Source organism: Neopelma chrysocephalum, unplaced genomic scaffold, assembly GCF_003984885.1.
Source record: "Neopelma chrysocephalum unplaced genomic scaffold, ASM398488v2 Primary Assembly neopelma1_23, whole genome shotgun sequence".
Lineage (NCBI taxonomy): Eukaryota > Metazoa > Chordata > Aves > Passeriformes > Pipridae > Neopelma > Neopelma chrysocephalum.
Genome location: NW_020897691.1, coordinates 6682458 through 6703352, shown reverse-complemented (window position 1 = coordinate 6703352; position 20895 = coordinate 6682458). Strand labels below are relative to the sequence as shown.

The window sequence follows — 20895 nt, the reverse complement described above, 5'->3', positions numbered from 1 at the left end:
AAAAAACCAGAAAGCTGCATACTAAGAACAAGTATAATCAAGCAAATAAGAAACATTATGCTGTTAAAAGATGGCTACACTGAAGTTCTGTATGCTGCTGGTTCTATAGTAGATGAATGAGACTGCATATTTTTACTCTGTATTTACAATTTCTTGATTTTTATAGTGTTAATTCATTCAGCACATAAAAATACAATGCAAATGAGTTGCACAACACAATCAAATTTTTCTATATCATTCACTTTTTACGGGACTTACGGGAGCTCTGTACTCAAGCCATACACTGTACCTACTTGAATACAAAAAAGGGGTAGGATGCCTTAACTGGGAGTTGCCTGATCGTCATGTTATGGACTTCAGTTAGCAGACAAAACTTGTGCAAGTAATAGGATTTGCTGTAAGACACCTAGAAAATCAAGAAGGATTCTTTATTTGGTGCTAGATACAAGCATTAAATGAAATAGTGTAGGCCAACAGACTCATTACATAGGTACCTGGTGGTATATCATGTAAAACTCCCAGCCATCTTGCTTTGGTAAAGTAAGAATTTTACCCTAAAAATATAAATAACCTATTTATCACTTACTGTTTAGGTGAGCTAGGTTTGGTTTGCTGTCAACTATAATGCTAAAGCTTAAAATCTACTCCAGGGCTTATATTGGCATGATGTTTATTTTTAGAAACAAAAGACCCTCAGAGGAGCAATAGTAAACAATAGAGCTTGCACTGGTGAGAGCTATTGCTTCCAACAGTTATTTCTCCGGAGTTGCTATTTTAGAAAGTTTGTTTTTAGAATGTCAGCAAGATATGCAGCATAGAAGGTTGAGATACTACAAAGCATGCACATTAACAAGGTTAATGTGTATACAGTAAGAGTATACAATAAAAAATGGTAAAAACATGTCCAAACTCATTATAATGACACTACTCTTTCCTTCCAGGGAGGAAGGGGACAGGTTAAAACAGTTACTGAAATAATAAAACTGCTTACTGCTTTTTAAACCACAGACACTTGACCAAAATGATCATAAGAACGAAGTATATAAAAGAGGCCATTCTTCCATGTAAAGGGAAAGGGACAGGAAGAAGTACAAGGAAATCCCTGCCAAACCCCTGAAATTTTTATTTAAAAGCAAAAGAATTAAGTAACAGTCCTCTACTCCTTTCAATTGCTACTGTAATAAGGGAAAGAAGTTTTGATCAACAGCCAACACCCCTTCATTGTAACAGTGACAGGAGAGCAACCTTTAGCTTTACTTGTGCTGTGTCCCAGCTGATAAGTAAGTGTTCAGCTTTTGTCAGTGTGCCAAGAAACCCAACTGGGTTGTGGTGAGGGGTGGAACAGATTCCCCAGTACCTCTTCTTTTCCCAGCATTCTAGAACTGGTCTGGGGTTTTGGAACCAACACCCTCTGCAACTCTGGCAGAAACACAACACATCACACCTAATAATGGGCTGTTTGGACTGGTGGAGGAAACAATTTCATCCCATTTTGACTCCAGAGGACTTGCTTTTGGTAATTTCTTGCAGTTCTGAAAGCCAAACTGAATTGAGTGAGGATTAAGACAGATGAGTTTCTTTGGAGTTCTCTGATGTTCTTGTTAAAGCACAGTTAAGCTGTTTCAAAAAACACTTCACACTCTTACCAGGAAGAGAATACTTCTTGAGAATAATTGCTATCAGTTATGTAACAAAGCCAATCCTAAATACAACAATCGGAGGAGAGAGAGAACCTGAAAGTTTTTGGACCCAACAGTCTTTTTAAAACTAAACCCAGGCTTTTCAAGTACAAAGCACACTTAATTCTGTTTAATTCAGAGAAACCTAAGATGCATACTGTTCAGATCCATTTGAACCAAAAATGTCAGAACAATGGGAACAAACATAATCCTAATTTCAGGAAAGATGGTATAACTGTGTAGCATTCTTGCAATGCTCTTGTGCTTTAACTTTCATTTTCTAACTGGATATATCAGTATACGTAAGTATGGGTCCTAAACACACATTGAGAATCGGTCCTGTCAACAGCTTGTTAGAATGTGGCAAACTAAGTAGGAAAAAATAAAACAATCTCTCACTGACAGTTGCCAGTGGTTTTATAATTCAGGTCGTAAACAAAAACTATTGTGCAACAAACAAATGTGACAAAGCCTACCTTGGTTAAATTTGTTTATATGATAAAAAAATAAAATATTAAACTGCTCGTAGTGCAACATTCTATCAGCATACATAAGTATACCATGCTTTGTAAATTTACTGTTACATTATTTACAGTACATTGCAATGCTTTAAACTAGAGGTGAAAGAACAAAAACAGGTAATGGAAAATGTTTACATACAGTTACAAGTCTTAATATTGTCCAAACTATCAAGTTCACTTCGCAGACTTGTGTGTTGTGCACATTCCTGCCCCACACCACAGGGTACACCTTTCTGGCAGCAGTGATCTACTCTGTTTGTAGATAGCGGAAAGATGCTTTTAAAAACTGCATAGCCTTCAAGCTTTTCTGTTTCTTCAAACACCAGTTGCAAGGACAGCTGTAAAATACATAAGAACTCCATCAATTACCCATATATGACCAATCTGAAAACTCAGCTCCTGAAATAAGATCAATAAATAATCATTTCTGTAGAGCCATACCAAAGCTGAACTAAATTAAAATCCTTTTCCAGCAGTCTCTTAGTTGAAGGATGGTGTTTTACGGGAGGAAAGCAGTTCAAAGATTCTTATCCATTATTTAAAATTCTGAGCTTTAATTGGGAGCTAAGTTCCCAGAACACAGAACAAAATATGAGCATGTAAAATTATATGCTGCCTTATTTAACATTCTATAAAACTTCTGCTGGTGTGCACTGCTCAAGCTGATAAATGAATACAGTAAAAATTATGCAGAAACTATGCCTGCAGTACTTATTTAATTTGATATCACTGTCCCTGTATTACAGAAATAAGGATTAATTATATCAGAATAATTAACTACACAGGGAGAAAGGACAGCATGCCACTGCATACTGCAAGGAGTTACGTAAAATCCAACAAACAGTGAGAGCTGTCTTAAGGACAACTGTTTATAAGAAAGACTAACCACCAAGTTGCTCTTAGGAGTAGGTTATGTGACTTTTATGTCTCTTCCCCTACAACTGCTAAAGGGAAAAATCTTTTCCTCGCTTTCTCTGAAGAATGTCTTTGGAAGACTGCAAACCTGTTCCATAGGCTGAAACAACCCTAGAACAGCTACTTTAGATGACAACACTGCTTAAGCAGCAAATACCACTATTCTCTTGTTTACATTTCTGCTAACAGCAGACAGGAATCAGAATAACTTCAGGCTGCTTTTAGGTAAGGGAATAAAAGTCAGCAGAAGTTTGAAATTCAGTGTTATCTTTAATTTTTCAAGTCCCAGTGTTTAAGCCTCATATTTTCAGAAAAGACTTTATAATAGCTTAAGATAAGATACTGTACCATACATTTTGTGAATTCTCATTTCTACTAATGTTTGTCCATGATACAACAGAACTGATTCACTTTCTCTAAAGTTCATTAGGTAGCTACTAGGCCTATAATGCATTTCAGGAATAGAGAATTTTTAAGTGCTTTCCACAGCATTACTCCGAGTAAGCTAAGACCTAGAAACACTTCAGTAAGAGCACTAATCTTGCTTTAGTGGACAGATGAGAGAAGAAAAATTGAAAGTATAAAAACCCAGTCCATTTTACTGTGCATTATGTCAATAGATTCTATGTAACTTGAAAGGTTAACTGTGAAAAAGCCAAGCACTCAATACAGCACATTTAAGAAAGACAGTAATTTACCCATCACCCTGAGATTTTTCTAACGTTACCTTCTGTATCTAAAGTAAGTATTTGGGATTTTTTGTTTTGTTTCTCTAACATCCACATTCTTGAGCACTTTGTGCTTGTGCTCTACGTGGCGATCTCAGCTGTCTCAAGGCAGCATCTCCATACTGAATACCTGAGCCCATTCTTTCTGGATCCAATTCTCCTGATAAGAAACAAAATGGTGACAAGAACATACATCATGTGCAAATAATATATTCCAAATTAACCAATAATATTAGATTAAAAAATGCATAATTATGTTCTGACCTAATTATGAAGAGACTATCTCAATTCTGTTTGCTTTTAGGCAATTTCAAACCTGAATCATTTTGTCCTGTAATTTAACCATGTGCCCTTAATCATAATGACAAAGCAAACTGTCTCAGAGTCAGGCTGCAACAAGAAATGTATTTGCACTACTTCTAACAAAAGAAAGGTCCAAAATGTTTTCTGAGAATACAGCTAAAAACCTCTTGCTTTCAGAGGTTTATTTGCAAAGAAAATGGTACTGTAGATACCAAGCCAAACAGAAATGGATCAGTCTGACAGAAGGATTCCCAAAAGAACTGTCCCCAGAGGAAATTATCAGCCTTTCCTACTTCTGGTATCCATTTCTGCTTACTCTATACCCTGAGTCTTCAGAAGTGTTCTTATGGCTGTATGGTGGTCTGGCCAAGATAAGAAATATTTAATCTTAAAAAAAAGCCAACCAACCAACCAACCAAAAATCCCTCTGAACAGTTCAGATCAGTTATTCAGGTTCATTGCGCACAGACGAGCCGTTTGTAAGTTAGCAGATGACACTGCATTGAAGGGACAGCACTTGAGCTGTCATTCAGAAAAGACCTTGGCTGAGCTACAGGAACAGGACATCATTAAATTCAGCAACTACACATGCAGTGCTGTGCACCTTTGATGGAACACAGACAAGCATTGCTATTGGCTGGGGACTATGTAAATAGTAGCAACTGGTCAGCACTGGGACATGTTGCTCAGAGGGGCTGTGGAACCTCTGTTCCCGGAGCATCTCAAAATGTTCCTGACAAGCCATGTGCAGCTTGCTCTCATTTTGAACCTCAATGCACTTTAAACAGGAGGTTGGACCAAAGACCTCCATAGGTTCTTTTCAATCTCCATTTTTCCATGATTCAGTGTGTGTGTACTGGCACAAAGAAAACAGGGGCAGTTCACAGAAAACAGGACTTAATTCTGTCGTGGTAATGCCTCTTTAAATCAGTCATGGAACTAAAGTATCATGAGAAACTAGTAAACACTGCTTCTCATGTGGGTTTTGGGTTTGTTTGGGTTCTTTTTGTTTGTTAAAAATGAAAGCTGTTGTTTGGCATTGATTTGATTCAGTAATCAGGAAACTCCCATGAAAATAACATTTTCATTGAAAAATTTGTGTTTGGCATTCAAAATGTGTAATTAGAATCTGAGACAGAGTTTTCAATATGGCTAAGACTTAAAACTTTGAAGATATCAAGCAGCTAGAAAAGAGGAAAATTGGAATGTAAATTAGCTGCAATGACACCTAACACACAGAAGCCTGTCTCCAATAGAAACCTACCCACTTGCACTGAGAAGCTTCTGGTATATTTCTAGATCTGTAAAAGTAAAAATGGTTTCAACTAAGAAGCAGGAAGGTCACTTCACAAAAACACAGTTGCTAGGAAACATCCCTGAAATTTTTAGTATTTCTGTTCAAATTCTCTTGACTGCATTTTGTGCTACATACGAGAAGCAGAATTAAAAGTTATGTCTGCCCTGACATTAGGTTTTTATTCTGCACTACAAAAACTGCCCATTGTCACACTTGGTATTTGTAGGATGCAGCAACCCACACAGAACATACAACCTACACTCAGAGTTAACTGCTAAGGTAAACACTGTGTACAAACATCCACAATTCACACCACCACCCCTTTTTAGATACACAGATCTCACACATCCATTCCTATGGGAAGCAGCTATAAAACAAATGAGTTATTTTACTACAGTGGTATTTTGGAGGTTTTGGGTTAATTCTATTAGAGAACTTTGAAGAGTAGTATTTTCATGTGTACTTTTTTAGTTTTCAAATGAAATTAAAAAATTTAAAAGAATATAAAGCTTAGTTTACCTGATTCAATTTTATTGAGTATTTTTCTTGCACACTGTACAAAGGCCTCTTCAACATTTTCCCCCGTTAGAGCACTTGTTTCCAAGAACATCAGTTCTGCATTTGACACCAAAAAAAAACCAATCTCAAAACAAGTCTGGAACACCAGATATAGTAGTTCAAAGTATGAAAGCTAGGAGCAATATTCTTACAGAGATCTACAGGTCCAGAAAAATTAACTTTTGATGGCAAAACCACAAAAAAAAGTCCTCTGAAATTTAGCTATCAACCTTGGAAAGCTGGAATCCAAAGATAATAACCTGGGCTGTGCATGCAAAGTAGTGCATGAAACCAATGAACTTCCTAAAGTTTCGCACTAACATGCAAAATCAAAGCCAGTAACCAGAGTTGGTAGAAAAGACTACAACTGATTTATAAAAGCAAAACCAGATTTTGCTGATGGCAGGACTGCAGCACAGAAGCTCAGACCGAGACTGGCTTTAGCTGCCACAGAAACATGTCTCCAGATCGGAAATTCTGAGTACTACGGATCAGGTAATAGTCCTCTAGATCCATGCCCTGCATTAAACTCAGTTTCTTATGAGTAAAACTCATTGAAAACTCATTGCTTCCAACAGCAGCACACCTCATACAACCTTGTCTATTATCTACACAGTCTATAAGACGCTGAAAAACAGGAAAACATGTCCTTCATTTTCTCCTCAGCCCTTTGGAGGCAAGGCAATACCTGAAGTTGCGTTACATTCCCTAGCGAATATATCTCCATAAGAAGGTACTCTTTAGCAGCTGCGACTGGAAGAATCAGCAGTAATGAGACTTAAATAGTACATGTGGTTTTCACTGCAGGCACTGCGTCTCTGTGCCTCCTGCACTGACAGAACTCTTTTCTGTAGACAAGGTACAGTGGGCATCCTAACTGCACAAAAAAATTGAATTATTTTAAGTATTATGCATCTCTGAATGCTACACGAAGATTTTGTACTACTTACCATTTTCTTGTGCAAACCGGGACGCTTCTAAAAACGTAACTTCACGATCCGCATCAAGATCCTTTTTGTTTCCACACAGTATTATCACAATATTTTGACTTGCTAACATTCTTGCATCCGTCAACCAATTAGTAAGTGCATTGTAGGTTTCCCGGCTATGTAGAAAATGACATCCTTTATTAGAACACACTCATTTCTCACGAACAGATCACTGAACCAAAACTCAGATGGCAAATCTGTCTTTGTAGCAATCAACAAACTGCTGCTAGTCAGGCAAGGCACCTACATATCTCAACATGCCAATGATGAACTGGGAAGAGTATCAAATTCCTTCATGAAATTATTTAAAAGCTTAAGTTTTTAAAAACCAAAATTAAATCAACCACAAAATCTAAACACACACACAATTGTAAAACACCCTATAACTGAGAAAAGATAATATTTTAAGCTTTAATCTAGAGTCAGCCTTTTGTGCGTGAAATTTTGGGATACCAGAATGAGTTATTGTTTAACTTGGAATGTTACTGATACTTAAATTTCAGGTGGAATTGTAAGGATTTACTAGGCTTGTGTGGATTTGCATGCCTGAATTTTCACATCCGTGTCAAGACCTATATTGCAGGCAGTCACCCTGCTCACACCATTAGTCATTGTAGCAGTGGTCAGAGATAAATACTTGAAGCAGTAAGACTGACAGATGAGTACAACTGAACTTAAGCACAGAACACAGAGACTGCTGAGAGAACAGTCCACTCACAGGACAACAAGCAACAGATGTAGTGAATCATCATTAACCAACACAAAACTAATCTGACAAGTATCAGTCAGGGGTGGCAGGAAAAATGCAGACGTAATGGAAAGGTATTGTATTGGCTGCCTACAATATTTTAATATTATAAAATGCAGAGATTAACAGAATTTTGGGATATAGTTAAGGAATGTGTAGACAGAGCTATTTTCTCCAGAGAATGACCTACTATATAAGCATACTAATTAGCAGTTTCCACATATAAGTGTGTACTGCCTTGGTTAAGAGTGGCTGAAGTCTCCTCTTGGTTTCTGTGGCAAGGCTTGCTGAGCCAGTGGTTGCATGTGGTCCACCATGATTAGACCAGCTACTGGTGGGCCAATACCCATGTATTTGTCTAACCCTTTAGGATTCTTTACATTTCTGACATTCACAATATCTCATGTAAGCAAGTTCTAAAACTTAAACATGCACTGAAACAGAAATACTTTTTCAAACTACTTTTTTTTCTTCTTGCCCATTGTCCATTAGAGGATTAGGTACTTGGGGAGGAATCATTATGCATTAATTGAAAGAGCTGCTAGCTTTCTTACCTGGTTATATCATAGACAAGCAAAGCACCTGCAGCCCCTCTATAGTAACTCCTTGTTACAGACCTGAAATAGAATTACAGATATACATTTCTGTGGTGCTTTCATTGTTTAAATTCTGGGTTTAAAATAACACCATCTATATTACAAAGCAGAATTCTCATTTACATATTTAAAATAAAACATGTTTTTTCAACAACATTAGCAACTGTGCAGCAGCAGACTATTTACAACTAGAATTTTGATGAAGGATTTTCATTAAATATAGCTGTACAGGGATTCTCAAAGTCCATTATGACCTGTGTGCTGCTGAAGGTATAAGTATCATCATAATATATGACCAGATACAGAACTGGGAGCTGGTATCTGGTCAACAAACTGAAGAGACCTCATTAATGAAGACTACATACAACTGCCCAGCTTTACCTAGTCGGAGGTATATCCACAGAACTTGTCTAACAGGGGATATTTACCTGGATTGCTGCCTGTCACTCAGACTTCTACCATCATATGCACCTTTGTTAACCACCCCCTCTCCCAAACCAAAGAAACTCCACACACACACTCCATCCCCCAAAAATATATTAAAAAAATTGATGTCCTATTTGATGGTGAATGTACTCAGGAATACCCTAGATTTTTACTGAGTTTGACCTATGCCTCAGGTGTAGAATACAATTAAAATATAGCATTAAAAGTATACTGGTGGTTCTAAGCTGACAAATAGGTTGCTTTTTCTTTAAGAAACTTAAGATACCTCAGTCTTTCTAGATGGTTATTTACCCAAATAAATCTGACTTTTTTTTTCTCCTCTAATAAAACAAAACTATACTCTACAATTGTTTTCATGCAGATTTTGAACAGCTTACAACTTCCTGGCATTTACTTATTCCAACCAACAGAAAGTCTTCTAAACACAGAGTTAAGCACATACAGTATGAGTATTTGTAAGCAGGGGTAAATAATAGTCAACACCTACAGCAACCATTTAATAATGAACACTTAAGAAAATGATTGGAAAAAGTACCTGAATCTCTCTTGTCCTGCTGTATCCCATATCTGCAGTTTTACATATTTACCACCAACATTTATGATCTTTGAACCAAATTCCACTCCTATAGTATGATTTGAGTCATCTTTGACTAAAAAAAAACAAGAAATAAACCCAGACTTATTTGGAGAACATTTAAAGTGAATAATTAGTTTTTATACTAAAAAAATCTAGGTATAATCAAAACTCCTCAGTGATCAAATGACAAACTACCTCCTGAACCATCAAATTTAGTCCCACTCATAAGGACACTGCCTGCACACAGAAATAAACATTTTTAAAATTTTCGAACAGCTTATTCAATTTAAAATTACTACTAAAAAGGCCTGCTTTAAATAAGTTCCAGTTCACTTCCATAAATGGCAAGATACCCTTTGTACATTTTTTTTTCCAACTGTGTTTTCTAATACTTTGATGCCAATTAAATTTAAAATTCATGGGAAAACAGAACAAAAAAAGAAGTCTTGTCCATGAATGTGCAAGAGCTGCTACTTCTTTAAAGCAGAAGTAGCTTGTTGTTGGTACTGCAGATTCTCAGCAACACACAACTGCTCTTACTAGAAGCAACATCATGTTTCAAGTTCAATCACAGAATGATGCCATGTTCCTTAGTGCTTACACATTATTATCCTAATGTATTCTTGAAGAGATAAGGTGAGTTACCATTTTGTTGAGAAAGATAAGTCACCTTAGATTTACAAAGGTTTCTAAAAGCATATTGGTTTTGTTTAATCATGGTGCCAAAGATACTACAGGCTTTCTAAATCTACTCAAGCAATTCAACTTTATTTTAATCATTTTTTCTAAAAGATCCAAGTCTCTACTATTTATCTAGGGAAGCTTATAGCTGCAAGATATAACTTCTCACAAGAAGGTAGTACGTTCATCAACATTCTGTTATATTTATTTGAGAGTAATAGAGCATAATGCTCCATATTAGGCTTCTGGCTAGAGGCAAACAGTGAGCAATAAAGACTTACAGCATTGTTCTGAACATAATTCTTAGCCAAAATCCTCACCTACACAAACAAGAGAATTACAGGATTTTACATACAAGGCCGAGTGATACAAAGCATGTGGTACAAAGCAATAAAAAACTCTTACTGTGTTTCACACATACTTACATTTCTTTTCAATGAATTGGTGCAGCAAACAGGATTTTCCAGTTCCAGCATTTCCTATGACCAAGAACTTGAACAGAAAATCTGAAGATTGAAAAAAAATAAATTATTAAATTGTAGTATATACTCACATTTTTGTCACAAGGCAGCTATTCTCCAGTAGTTGTTATTTTAAAGAGAAAGGAATAGATGACAAAATTAGCAAAATAACAATAAATCTCAAGAATAACCTAGTGTGTTCAATAGTGATGTTTCAAAGAATGCTGTTTGTTTATGGAGATACAAGATGGACAAAAAGAGATAGAAATGGCTGAACCTGAATTGAGTTAAAAATAAACCTGTTTGAAGGGTATGTAAGCTACTAACTAGAGCCAGCACAAATGCCCTATATAGCGATGCCATTTTTAGAAATCTCTATATTTTTGTATTTTTATTTTTTAAAATTATTTTATTCACATTAATTTGAACTTCCCTATATAACTGTTTACTCCTTGTACTCTGTTTTAAGCCACGTAAACCTTGGACAACAACAATATTTTTCTACAAAATTTAAAGGGAAGAAGTAATTTTTATTCTGGGATGCCTGTTTTCACATTTTCTCCACATGGTAAATTAAGATTCAGGTATTTCTGGTACATCACCTATTTATGAGCCATTTACATCAGTGTTCATTGGTAACACATGTATTAAAGATTTATGTTTATGTTAAAAATATAGAACAATTTGTATTGTTTTAACAGATACATATAATGCTTTAATGCTACCTCCCCGAATCTGCTTTAGTTTCACTAAAGACTGAAGAAACCTTCCCTGTCTTTACTGCTCTCAAAACTGATAAACTGTGATAAGAAAGCTTACAATCGCTTCCCCCAATATATCACCACCAAGGCAACCTTTACAGTTCATGCAAGATTTGCTATTCATTTTTCTACCAGTAGCAGTATCTTTATTGCACAGTTTCTCTTCTAAACACAGCAGGTCTCCGGAAGATATCCAGTAAGCATGCAATGAAAAGGATTAAGTTTGCAGTATCAACAAAAATAAGAACATTAATTTTTTTAATAGTGTTCAAAGCTGCTAAATGGGTTACATGGATATTGGCCGTGGGGATGGCAGAATAAAAAGAAAATCAGATTATGCCTGGCAAGTCAAAGCACTAATACAATACTCTATCAGAACCTCATTTGAATATTTAGTTTTAAAAATTGAATCTAAGATGCACACAAATCTATGTGCTCATTCCATTTTGTGCAGGAATTATTTGTTATGGTGTATCATAAACACCCTCTAGCAATGGTGAAAGGAACAAGTAAGTTTCTCAAATGCTAAGAAAATCTCCACTGTTAAAAAGTCAGTAACAAAATAGAGGGCCACAGGTTCTGGGAATGTCCACCACCCTATGTCTTCACTTATCTCCCAGATTTTATTCATATTTAAAATCAAGTAGTGTTTTATTAAGGACTTTTGTTTTTTTTTTTTGCCTTTGCATGATTTTTCTTGTTTCAAATGTTGTAAAAAACTCGGCATACATTCTGTATTCTACCCTTCTCAGAAAGAGATTGCTGTTTCTTGCTCACAAAATGTGACCATTTACATGCTCAAGACATTCTGTTCCAAACTCCTCTCATTCTTCACGCCCCCACCCAGCTGCTCATGCTTTCTGGATAAAAAAAATTGTTACAAACAGGATTTTCCTTCAGGTTGCGAAAATTTTGTGTGTAAAGAAGGGCCCCTCATGTCACCTCAACTGCAAAACACGTTGAAGCTGAGAACGCTTCACTCTATCAAGTCTTCACTGTTAGTACGAAATGTAGACATCATAGATAGTCTCAAAGTGCCAGGTTAAGAAAAAAATCTCAAAGAAACCCAAGATTTAATTTTTATGGATCAAATATCACTGGTTAGCTGCCTTGTACGCCATTTTGTATATTTAAACTACTGTGGGTGTGTGCAATCGCACTGGTTTTACCATTTTCAGAGTTTCTCAAAATGCAAGATGTTCTGAGACATAATCACAATTAAAATAATGTGTTTCTGATATCTGCCATGTTTCCAAAAATAAATCTGAAATCCAGTTAAAACTGTTGTACAATGTATCTGGGGAATGCTGTTTGCCAGATTTTCTTGTTAAAAACAACTGTAAAATTCAAGTTTACCATCATTTTTTTTCCACAGAAAATTCATATTATTGACAGTAGTGTAATAGCTACTGTCAACCTAAACCAGGAAAAAAATAAACCCGGAACTCTATTCCTCCACTAATTTGCACTGTTATAAGCACTGGTGGTTAAATGTGGCTCACAAAGCCATATTTGTGCAACCCATAAACCCACAGTGAACAGTAAATTTAACACCCTGCTCTGTTCTGCACAGACAGGCTGCGGGCCAGTGAGATACTGGGACAAGGATGTTGCTGTTAGGGACAGATCTGGAAGAGCTCCAGAACAGCAGCATATTTTTCCCTGAGATGTTTTAAGTTGAGGTGCTCTCTGAAAGCAAGAGTGGTATTTGGGGATTTTATATTCTTGTCTTTAAACTGGTAACATATTCTAGCAGCACTTTATAATAGACTCATGATTCCTACCAAGAGTCTATTTTGCAAAACAACTTTAAAAGGGAATCTTTCCTACAGATAAATCACTTTGATGCCAGTTCAATGCCTGCTTACTTAGTAGACAAAACCCAAATTTCCCTCTGGCAAAACAGCAAACAGACTCTCTAAGGTGAAACTTGAAACTGCAGTTACAATTCATTTGTTCACAGTATGAAACTAAGGCAAATGTGTTTTATTCCACCAGAGAATGAAAATATCAAAATCTTCTAATAAAAAAAAAATTTAAAACTTTCTGCATCAAAGAAGGCAGCACATGTAGACTTGTAGAGTAAAAGATCTGGATGTTGTATTCTCAAATGTAACTGTGCTTCCATCAGTTTGAACTCCAAATTTATGTAAATTGTTCAAAATAGCAAGAGGCATTTAGACTTATGTTAACAGTTTATCCACAAGTACTGGAAAAAATGGTTCAGGAAATATGGAATACTCTGCACAGTTAATCATCTGCAAGGAAGGGCAAGAAAAAGGCTTTGCCAATACCAAAATCATAAATACCTAGGTTTAACAAGCTTTTAAGTTGACAGCCTAACATATTAACAAGTAAGGTAATACCAGGTGATAACAGGGAGAACATTTTTCTTTTTGTTATTCTGGAATTTCTTTCTTATAATGTCATTCTGTAGGATAACAGGTATCACATCAATTACAATTTTATAACTTATTTTAGTGCTTGATTTAGGACATGAAATGTCTTCTCTGTAAGCTGTACAGATGCATCTCAAAAATGTTAGCACAGTTCAGAAACACAGAAACCAAATGAGATTGGCTTCTTTTAGACCAACTGTAACATCACTGTGTACTCAAACTTGATAAGAACTTTAATATATTCATTCTTTGCAACTTCCTAATTGCTCTAGATTTTCTTTTTGATGTCCTCTTCCCAGAGTAGTTAAGTCACTTTATTTCACAGCCTTTTTTTTTTTCTGCCAGTGATGATGTGGCTCTGAGTTCCAGCATTCCGATCAGCTGCCAAGGCTGTCATCCAAGAGAAACTTTTCTTTTTAATTCTGTTGTTCCTCCTTCATAAAAAAGCTGAAAAGCAACATCATTCAGATGTTATAAATGCTTGCTGCCATGCTGGCTACTGAAAATGTCTAGAAAAGTTAAAGTACTTTGCCTGTAAATAAAATCATCTTTATACAGAAAGGATTTAGGGCTAAACTGAACTCTGTGCCGAAAGGAAAAAGGGTTACAAGACATGCTCTACAGAAAGCATAAAGAGAAGAAACATAGCATAGTATGGCCGTTAAAGGAAATAAAGCAATATAAAGAATCAACTGACTACCCTCTGTGAGCTACACGCATCACCTGATCCCAAACTGGGTAGCGGGTAAAGGAAAAAAACAACATTCTAGCACAGGTGAAAAGGAGCAAAACTGTGGCTTCACCCTAAAGATGCACCAGCAACACGAGCAGCTAAACTACATAAATTACATGTTGGTTGCTGTCTTTTGCATTTGTTTTTTCCTTCTGGGGAGGTGAGGTGTGAGCTGAGGGGAAAGGAGAAGAGAGACACTTGTGGGCTTTGGTTCAAGTACCAGCAAAAACAGATGGTTCATGTGGAAACCACCCCCAGACATCCAGCCACCTCCTTTGACTGAAGTCTGCTCCAGCAGAAGGAATAATTGAACAGGTTTTGAGCTACTGCAGCTTAGTCTATTAAATTATTTCTTCTTCCTAATACAGTAGGGGGGGGGGTGGAGGAAGGGGGAGAAACCAAATTATATCCTCAATCTCAGTTTGATCTCCCTCCAACTCCTTGCTAAAGAGTAGAATTTATAATCACTAATGCTGACCCTTTGGAAATTCTCATTCATGCCATGCGGAAAAAAAAAAAGGTCTCCTCATAATTAGACATCTATTTTGCAGAAGGAAAGAGTGCTCTGAAACATTCCTACTGACATATGCTGCCTCAAAATGAGAGAAAAGAGGAACTATTCCCACTGCTTACTCCTTTTTCTAGCAGTAAGTTAACAAGATAAACAGGTAGAACGGATAAATCTGGCTCTACTCCAGCCTGCATAAGGAATGCTTGGAAGAGGGAAGATCTGCTTCCTTACAGGCAAAAGAGCTATGTTTTTTCTTATGACTAAGAAATAAAGTCAGATTTGGAACAAACTGGAGGCCAGGGTGATAAATGCAGAGACTGCCAGGGATGGTGAGAAAAGCATGAATCAAATTGTCCAGACCAAAAAGAATTATTTTCAAATGGACAGAAAAGACTATACATTCTCTGACAATCACAGAAATTGATAAACTTATGGGACCAGACTGGGAGTAGTAGATACTAGCGGAGAAAACACAGGGAAGGAAGGAGTGAAGAGATCTGACTTGAGTCTTACATATCACACTGATTCAAAGGTAGTACAACCTTTCTTCTATCCTTCTACCATTTGAAATCCAAAGGTTGCTTTGCATTTACCTATTAAGGGTAAGCTATTTTTATGTCAGTCTGTATTTACCACAACACAAAAACATGTATACTTTGCCCCAGGAAGCACGCTAAAACATGCATGTGTTGTCATATGGCAACTATCTAGAGAAATGCCATTGCATCTCAGAAATACCGAGTAAAAATAATTTTCCTAGAGACTCGTTTCCAATGTTACAAGATAAACTTTTAAAAGAATTACCCTTCTATCCCAAAAGCAGCAATAAAGTGTTCTTTCTAAACCCAGCCTCAAAATTCATGGAGTTATCTTGTATTCATGTTTGGTTTGGTTCTGGCACTTTGTAAGGGAAATAAATTGAACATACAGGAAAAGGATAAACAGATTAGAAAGCTAAGAAGAGAAGACACAGAACTTATGAAACACATTGACAGGAGAGAAAAATGAATTGTGAACAAAATTTAGTGTCAAGACTGAAAAGCTACAGAACTTGGTTTGAAAAGAGGGAAGGAACAAGAATCTTAGTAAGGGACAGAAATAGCTGGGAAAAGTGAGTGGACAGAAAAGCTTCAAAGCAGACAGAATTTGACATAGAGGAAGGAATTCAGGGAAGGGGAAAAAAAGGAGAAGACAAGTAAATTAACTGAGGTGGATAATGAAATACGATAGGCAGAAAGGACTGACCAGAGGAAAGGCTCTTTATTCCTCATGGATTGAGAAAAATATTGAAAAAAATAGTCCCCCCTTTCAAAGGGAAGAGAAGCTGAAACCTCACAGCAAAATTAAAATCATATAAAGGTCAGACAGCAAAATTACATGGGGGAAAAAAAAACAACCACCAACCCAACCACCAGTCAGTTTTCTGAGCCTATCCATATGGAATGAAAAGCTTGAGGTTACATAATCAGAATGGGTCGTAATTCAGGTGACAAGAAGAAAAATCCAACTCATGAATAAGCACCTATAAGGGCAGAAGCTACAGGGATTCCAGCACTGAGGGGATACAGTGACCACTGGTCTCCCCACCAGCCAAAACTGCCCTAATACTTCTCTCATCCTTGATGGTCACGTTACAGCTGGTCAGAAACAAACCATCCTTTGTTAGGACAACAAGCACATTAAATCCCAGGAAGTTCATCTAGCACGGCAGATCCACAGTTTTATCACACTGTACTGTTTACTTTGATCTGTCAATGGGGCTGCTACATATGTGTACAGGACAATGCAAAATTATATAGTGACTACTATTACAGTCAGAGGTGGTATAACCATTGTTAAATTTTATGCTATAACTTAGTGTTAGTCTATCTTCTCTAAAACTTGACACTCTCAAGCACTCTGGCTCAGAATTTTTTGTAGCTTGTGTATGCATAGGACAAAATGAAAACTCGAAAGGGTAATGTAAGGTTGTTCAACAGGAACAATCCACAACTGCAAACCTTTCATTTCCAAGGGCTTGTTTTCTAGGACACCAAAAAAACTGGAAAGTATCAACAGCTACAGCGGGCTTACAATCCCTATTCTGCATGACTGGAACAATGCAAAAAAATGTTGAAATGTTCTTGTTTAAGATACCAATCATCTATTTAGCTTACTTAGTATTACAGCATAAAAAGAGGAGCATTACTGAAATCCTGTAATCTCTGGTTTTCTACCAACCCATCCGCTCAGAGACCACCAATCCCAATGTAATCACAGCCGAAGCGAACACAGGCCTTGATCACAAGAGTTCAGAGCATAAGGAACTTGTTCAAACTCAAATCTAGATCTGCAAAGCACACCCCTCTGGTTTCTACAGGTAAGTTCTGCATGTATCTAAGTAGTATGGACAAAAGAAGCAGGGTCTTAGTATCTCAATGTTTGCACTTCAAGGGCTGCCCCACATACTCTTGCCTCATTTTGCCCCTTAGTTCTGTGCACTTGCTGTGCACCAAAGCACGGACCAGTAGGAAAAACCACCAAGCACTGATGACTACAGTATTGAAACAAACTGACTTACATAGGAGAAACAATCAAGTCAGTCAGCCTATTAGTAAGAACTCCTTGATGGCCATGCCAGCCTCCCTCAGTTAGCAGAGTTGTCTCCAATTTTGCTTTAATTATCCAAACTACTGCTTATTTTCAAGACTCTGCTCTAAAGCAAGAGGACGCAAATCCAGCTCAAAAGTCTGAACCACTACTGAAGAATCACAGAATATGCTGATTTGGAAGGGACCCATCAGGACCATTGAGTCCAACTCCCCCTGTCCCCACTGTCCTGTGCAGGACACCCCAAGAATCAACCACATGCCTGTGAGCATTGTCCAAACGCTTGAACTCAGACAGGCTTGGTGCTGTGACCACTTCCCTGGGGAGCCTCTTCTAGTGCCCAACCACCCTCAGAAAAGATGTTGCAACACACAAAACTAGAAAATGACACATGAAAGGGTTTATCACAGCACTCAATTCTGATCTTACTCTCATGGACTATGAATATGAGCCTATTCCATGGACTTTGAATATGTACAGCAGCATCTTTACACTGCAAAACATTATGGAACTGTATGATATGGAATTGGGAGAAAAGCAAAATCTATTCAAGAAGGCTTGTTTCAATCAAGATTATAAAGAAGAAAAATGAATACTATTCAGTTGCTTCTCACCTCCTCCACCTTCAAAATGGCACTTCACTTCTTTGGTCAAATAGGAAGGGAAGAGTAAAAATGTCTCTCATAAAAGCAACTATTTAACTTCAGTACATTTTTTTATTTTGAACCTTGAGTGCAATCTAGCCATCCAGAAAGTTTGTTTTGAAAATGTTTGTTTCAATTCCTGCAGGAGAGTCAAACACCTGAGCAACACCAGCTCTGCTTAGCTCTTCTACTCCTCACTTCTCTTTGATGCTTCCCAGCGAGGCGCTGACACACCTTGTCAGTGCTTGCGCTCAGACTTACTCCATCGGATGTTTTCCTACCAGTAGCAGTCAGACAACCATTTCAACTCACTCTCACAGTGAACTCCTTTTGATGCCTGCATATCTAAGACAACAGGGCCGAAACCTTAACTTGAGCCTCTGAAGCACACACAGCCTCCAACGACAGAAACGGGCAGCTTCTCTCAGAGGACATGCACTGCGAGTTTCCCTCGGAATCCCTGACCCACAGCAAGCAGTGTCTAAGCTGGCACTTCCTCACGGTGAAGGATAACTGGGAACGCTCCCAGCCGGGCAGCCACGGGTGGGGCAGGCGCAGCAGGGTCAGGGGAGCGGCGGGGCAGGGGGACCCGCCCGGGCCCGGAGAACCCTCATGCCACACTGGCTTCCCCCCGCTCCTCAGGGGACACCGCCCGGCCCCGGCCCCGCTCTCTCGGAGGGGAGGAGGGAGAGGGGGATACCCTCGTCCCGCTCCCGGTTCCTACCGTACGTCTCGGACATGGCAGTCTGCGACATCCCGTGAGGGCAAGCCCCCCACCGCCGCCGCTCCTGCTTCCCCGCCCGCCCGGGCTCGGCGCTCACCGGCGGAGGGAGCGAACAGGCCCCACTCCGCGGGCCCGGCCCAGCCCCGCCCACACCGCCGACGCGCACGCGCGCCCGGACCCCGTACGAGCCCCGCCTCCCCGCGCAGGCGCGGCGGCTCGCGCCCGCCGGTACCGCCCACTCCCCGGGAGGCCGCCCCCAAAACAAGGAGCACGTGCGGGGCTTCCCCACCCTGGGATAACCCTCCCACCCACGCCCCCCCCCCCCGGGCAGTCGGGATGTGGAATAAACTCTCCGAGTGCAATGATGTTGTCCCGGACGCGGGGTCGTCACGCGGTGCGCGATTTCTGTGAAGCCGTTTCCGTGTTTTTCTGTGTTTTATCCGGGTTTGCGCAGGCTGTGTCCGCGGTCATCGAAACTGCTCACTATTTATACATTTGAACAAACAAATGCATCAGCATTCATTGGTTACAAATTACGTAACTTCTAACTTGTACTCAACTCCCTATTTGGTTGTTACTTCTCTCGCTTCTCATGGTAAATAGTCCGCAGGCTCAGTTCTTCCCTTCTTTTGAGTCTGGAGTCGGTTTTGAGTAGGTGGTCGATGAGTCGGTGATCGCGATCTCCCGCTGCCGGAATCACCTTTCCCCCAGTTACTGCTCAGTCCTACTGACTTCACTCCTGGTGGCTCTGGTCTAGACAGCCCACTCACCTCGAGATAGTCTTCTCTTTTCCTTAAAACAAAAGATTAGCCAAGCATACAACATTCAGAATGCAATTGCTTAATCATAACTCTCTGGTTATAGCTACTGATTAATAACAAAAAAAATTGCAAAGTTTGATTCAAATCTTGAGAGGCTTGATATCAATAGTGCCTTATCTATATTGTTCTTTATTGGATGTCTTAACTCCCCTGTCAACCCTGGTTAGTCTGGTAGCAAGGGGCACTATGACACACCACAACAGCCTCTCCATCTTCTCCCTCCCCAGATGATACTTCATGTGTGTCCTCCACATTCTCCTTTCTGCCAGTCCTTAAAAAAATCCTCTTCTGTTATTTCTGGCTTTTTAATCTCATTGCTCACAGCTTCCCATTCTTTCCACTTCCCTATCATCTCCAAGACTGTAGGAAAAATGGCCTTTGCCTGTACCAGCCACCTCCTGACCAAGTCTTCTACTGTTCAGAGGTCAGCTTTGAAGTTCTCATCTCTAATCAGTGGAACAACACGTGTTGAACCAGCACCAAGAACCCCTCAGAGCACCTGCTGATTATTCTTGTTGTTGTGGTTACATAGACAAAGAAACTTACCCCAGTTTTCAAAGAACCAGCTCCTTAATGAGCTCATACTATTAACAATAATTAGTTATATAAACAGGTCCCCAAAGTTATCATTGCTCTGATCCCTGATACACAGAGGATATTGGGCTCTAAAATGTCACATGTGAACATTTTTCTGGGGTACCTGCTCTACAGAATTCTGAGGAATATTCACATGAACTGCATGGACCCCAATACGTTCCAGATGTGAGCTTTGTGTCTGAAAGCTGTGGTCTGACATCACCAAATCCCTCATAGATGTTGGTTATTTTTGCTCAAACCTCCCCCCCCCAGCAAAATTAATCAACCCAAAACGACAACAACAACAATGAAAACGAAAAAATCACACAAAAAAATCCCAACCAAAAAAAAAAAACAAACCAACCAAAAAACCAAACCAAAAGTGTTAATCAAAAAATCCCCAAAGATAGTAATGGAAGTAGACAGATTTTACTAGATTACTAAAAATATGTCATGTTTTATCAATAAGAGAACATGGAGATTTAGACCTCTTGCACTGTATAAACAGTACTTTAAGGGAAAAATTAGTCTTGTTTTTTATTATGTGTATCTTGCAAGATGAGCTTGTATATATGGAGGTTATATTTGATAAATATGTCATTGTGCTAATGCCACATTCCTTTTCTTGCAATCACTC

General features: G+C 38.5%; 1 protein-coding gene across 1 annotated transcript; it reads right to left on the bottom strand.

Moving 5' to 3' along the window:
- Positions 1 to 1183: 1183 nt before the first annotated feature.
- On the bottom strand, positions 1184 to 19012 carry RAB4A (RAB4A, member RAS oncogene family). Its single transcript, XM_027685545.1, has 8 exons — positions 18862 to 19012; positions 10465 to 10545; positions 9317 to 9431; positions 8293 to 8355; positions 6952 to 7106; positions 5963 to 6058; positions 3843 to 4003; positions 1184 to 2538 (listed from the first exon to the last, which is right to left on the bottom strand). Exons 1-7 carry the CDS (start codon positions 18890 to 18892, stop codon positions 3888 to 3890), a joined length of 657 nt encoding a protein of 218 aa, XP_027541346.1. The 5' UTR covers positions 18893 to 19012; the 3' UTR covers positions 1184 to 2538; positions 3843 to 3887.
- Positions 19013 to 20895: the final 1883 nt, after the last annotated feature.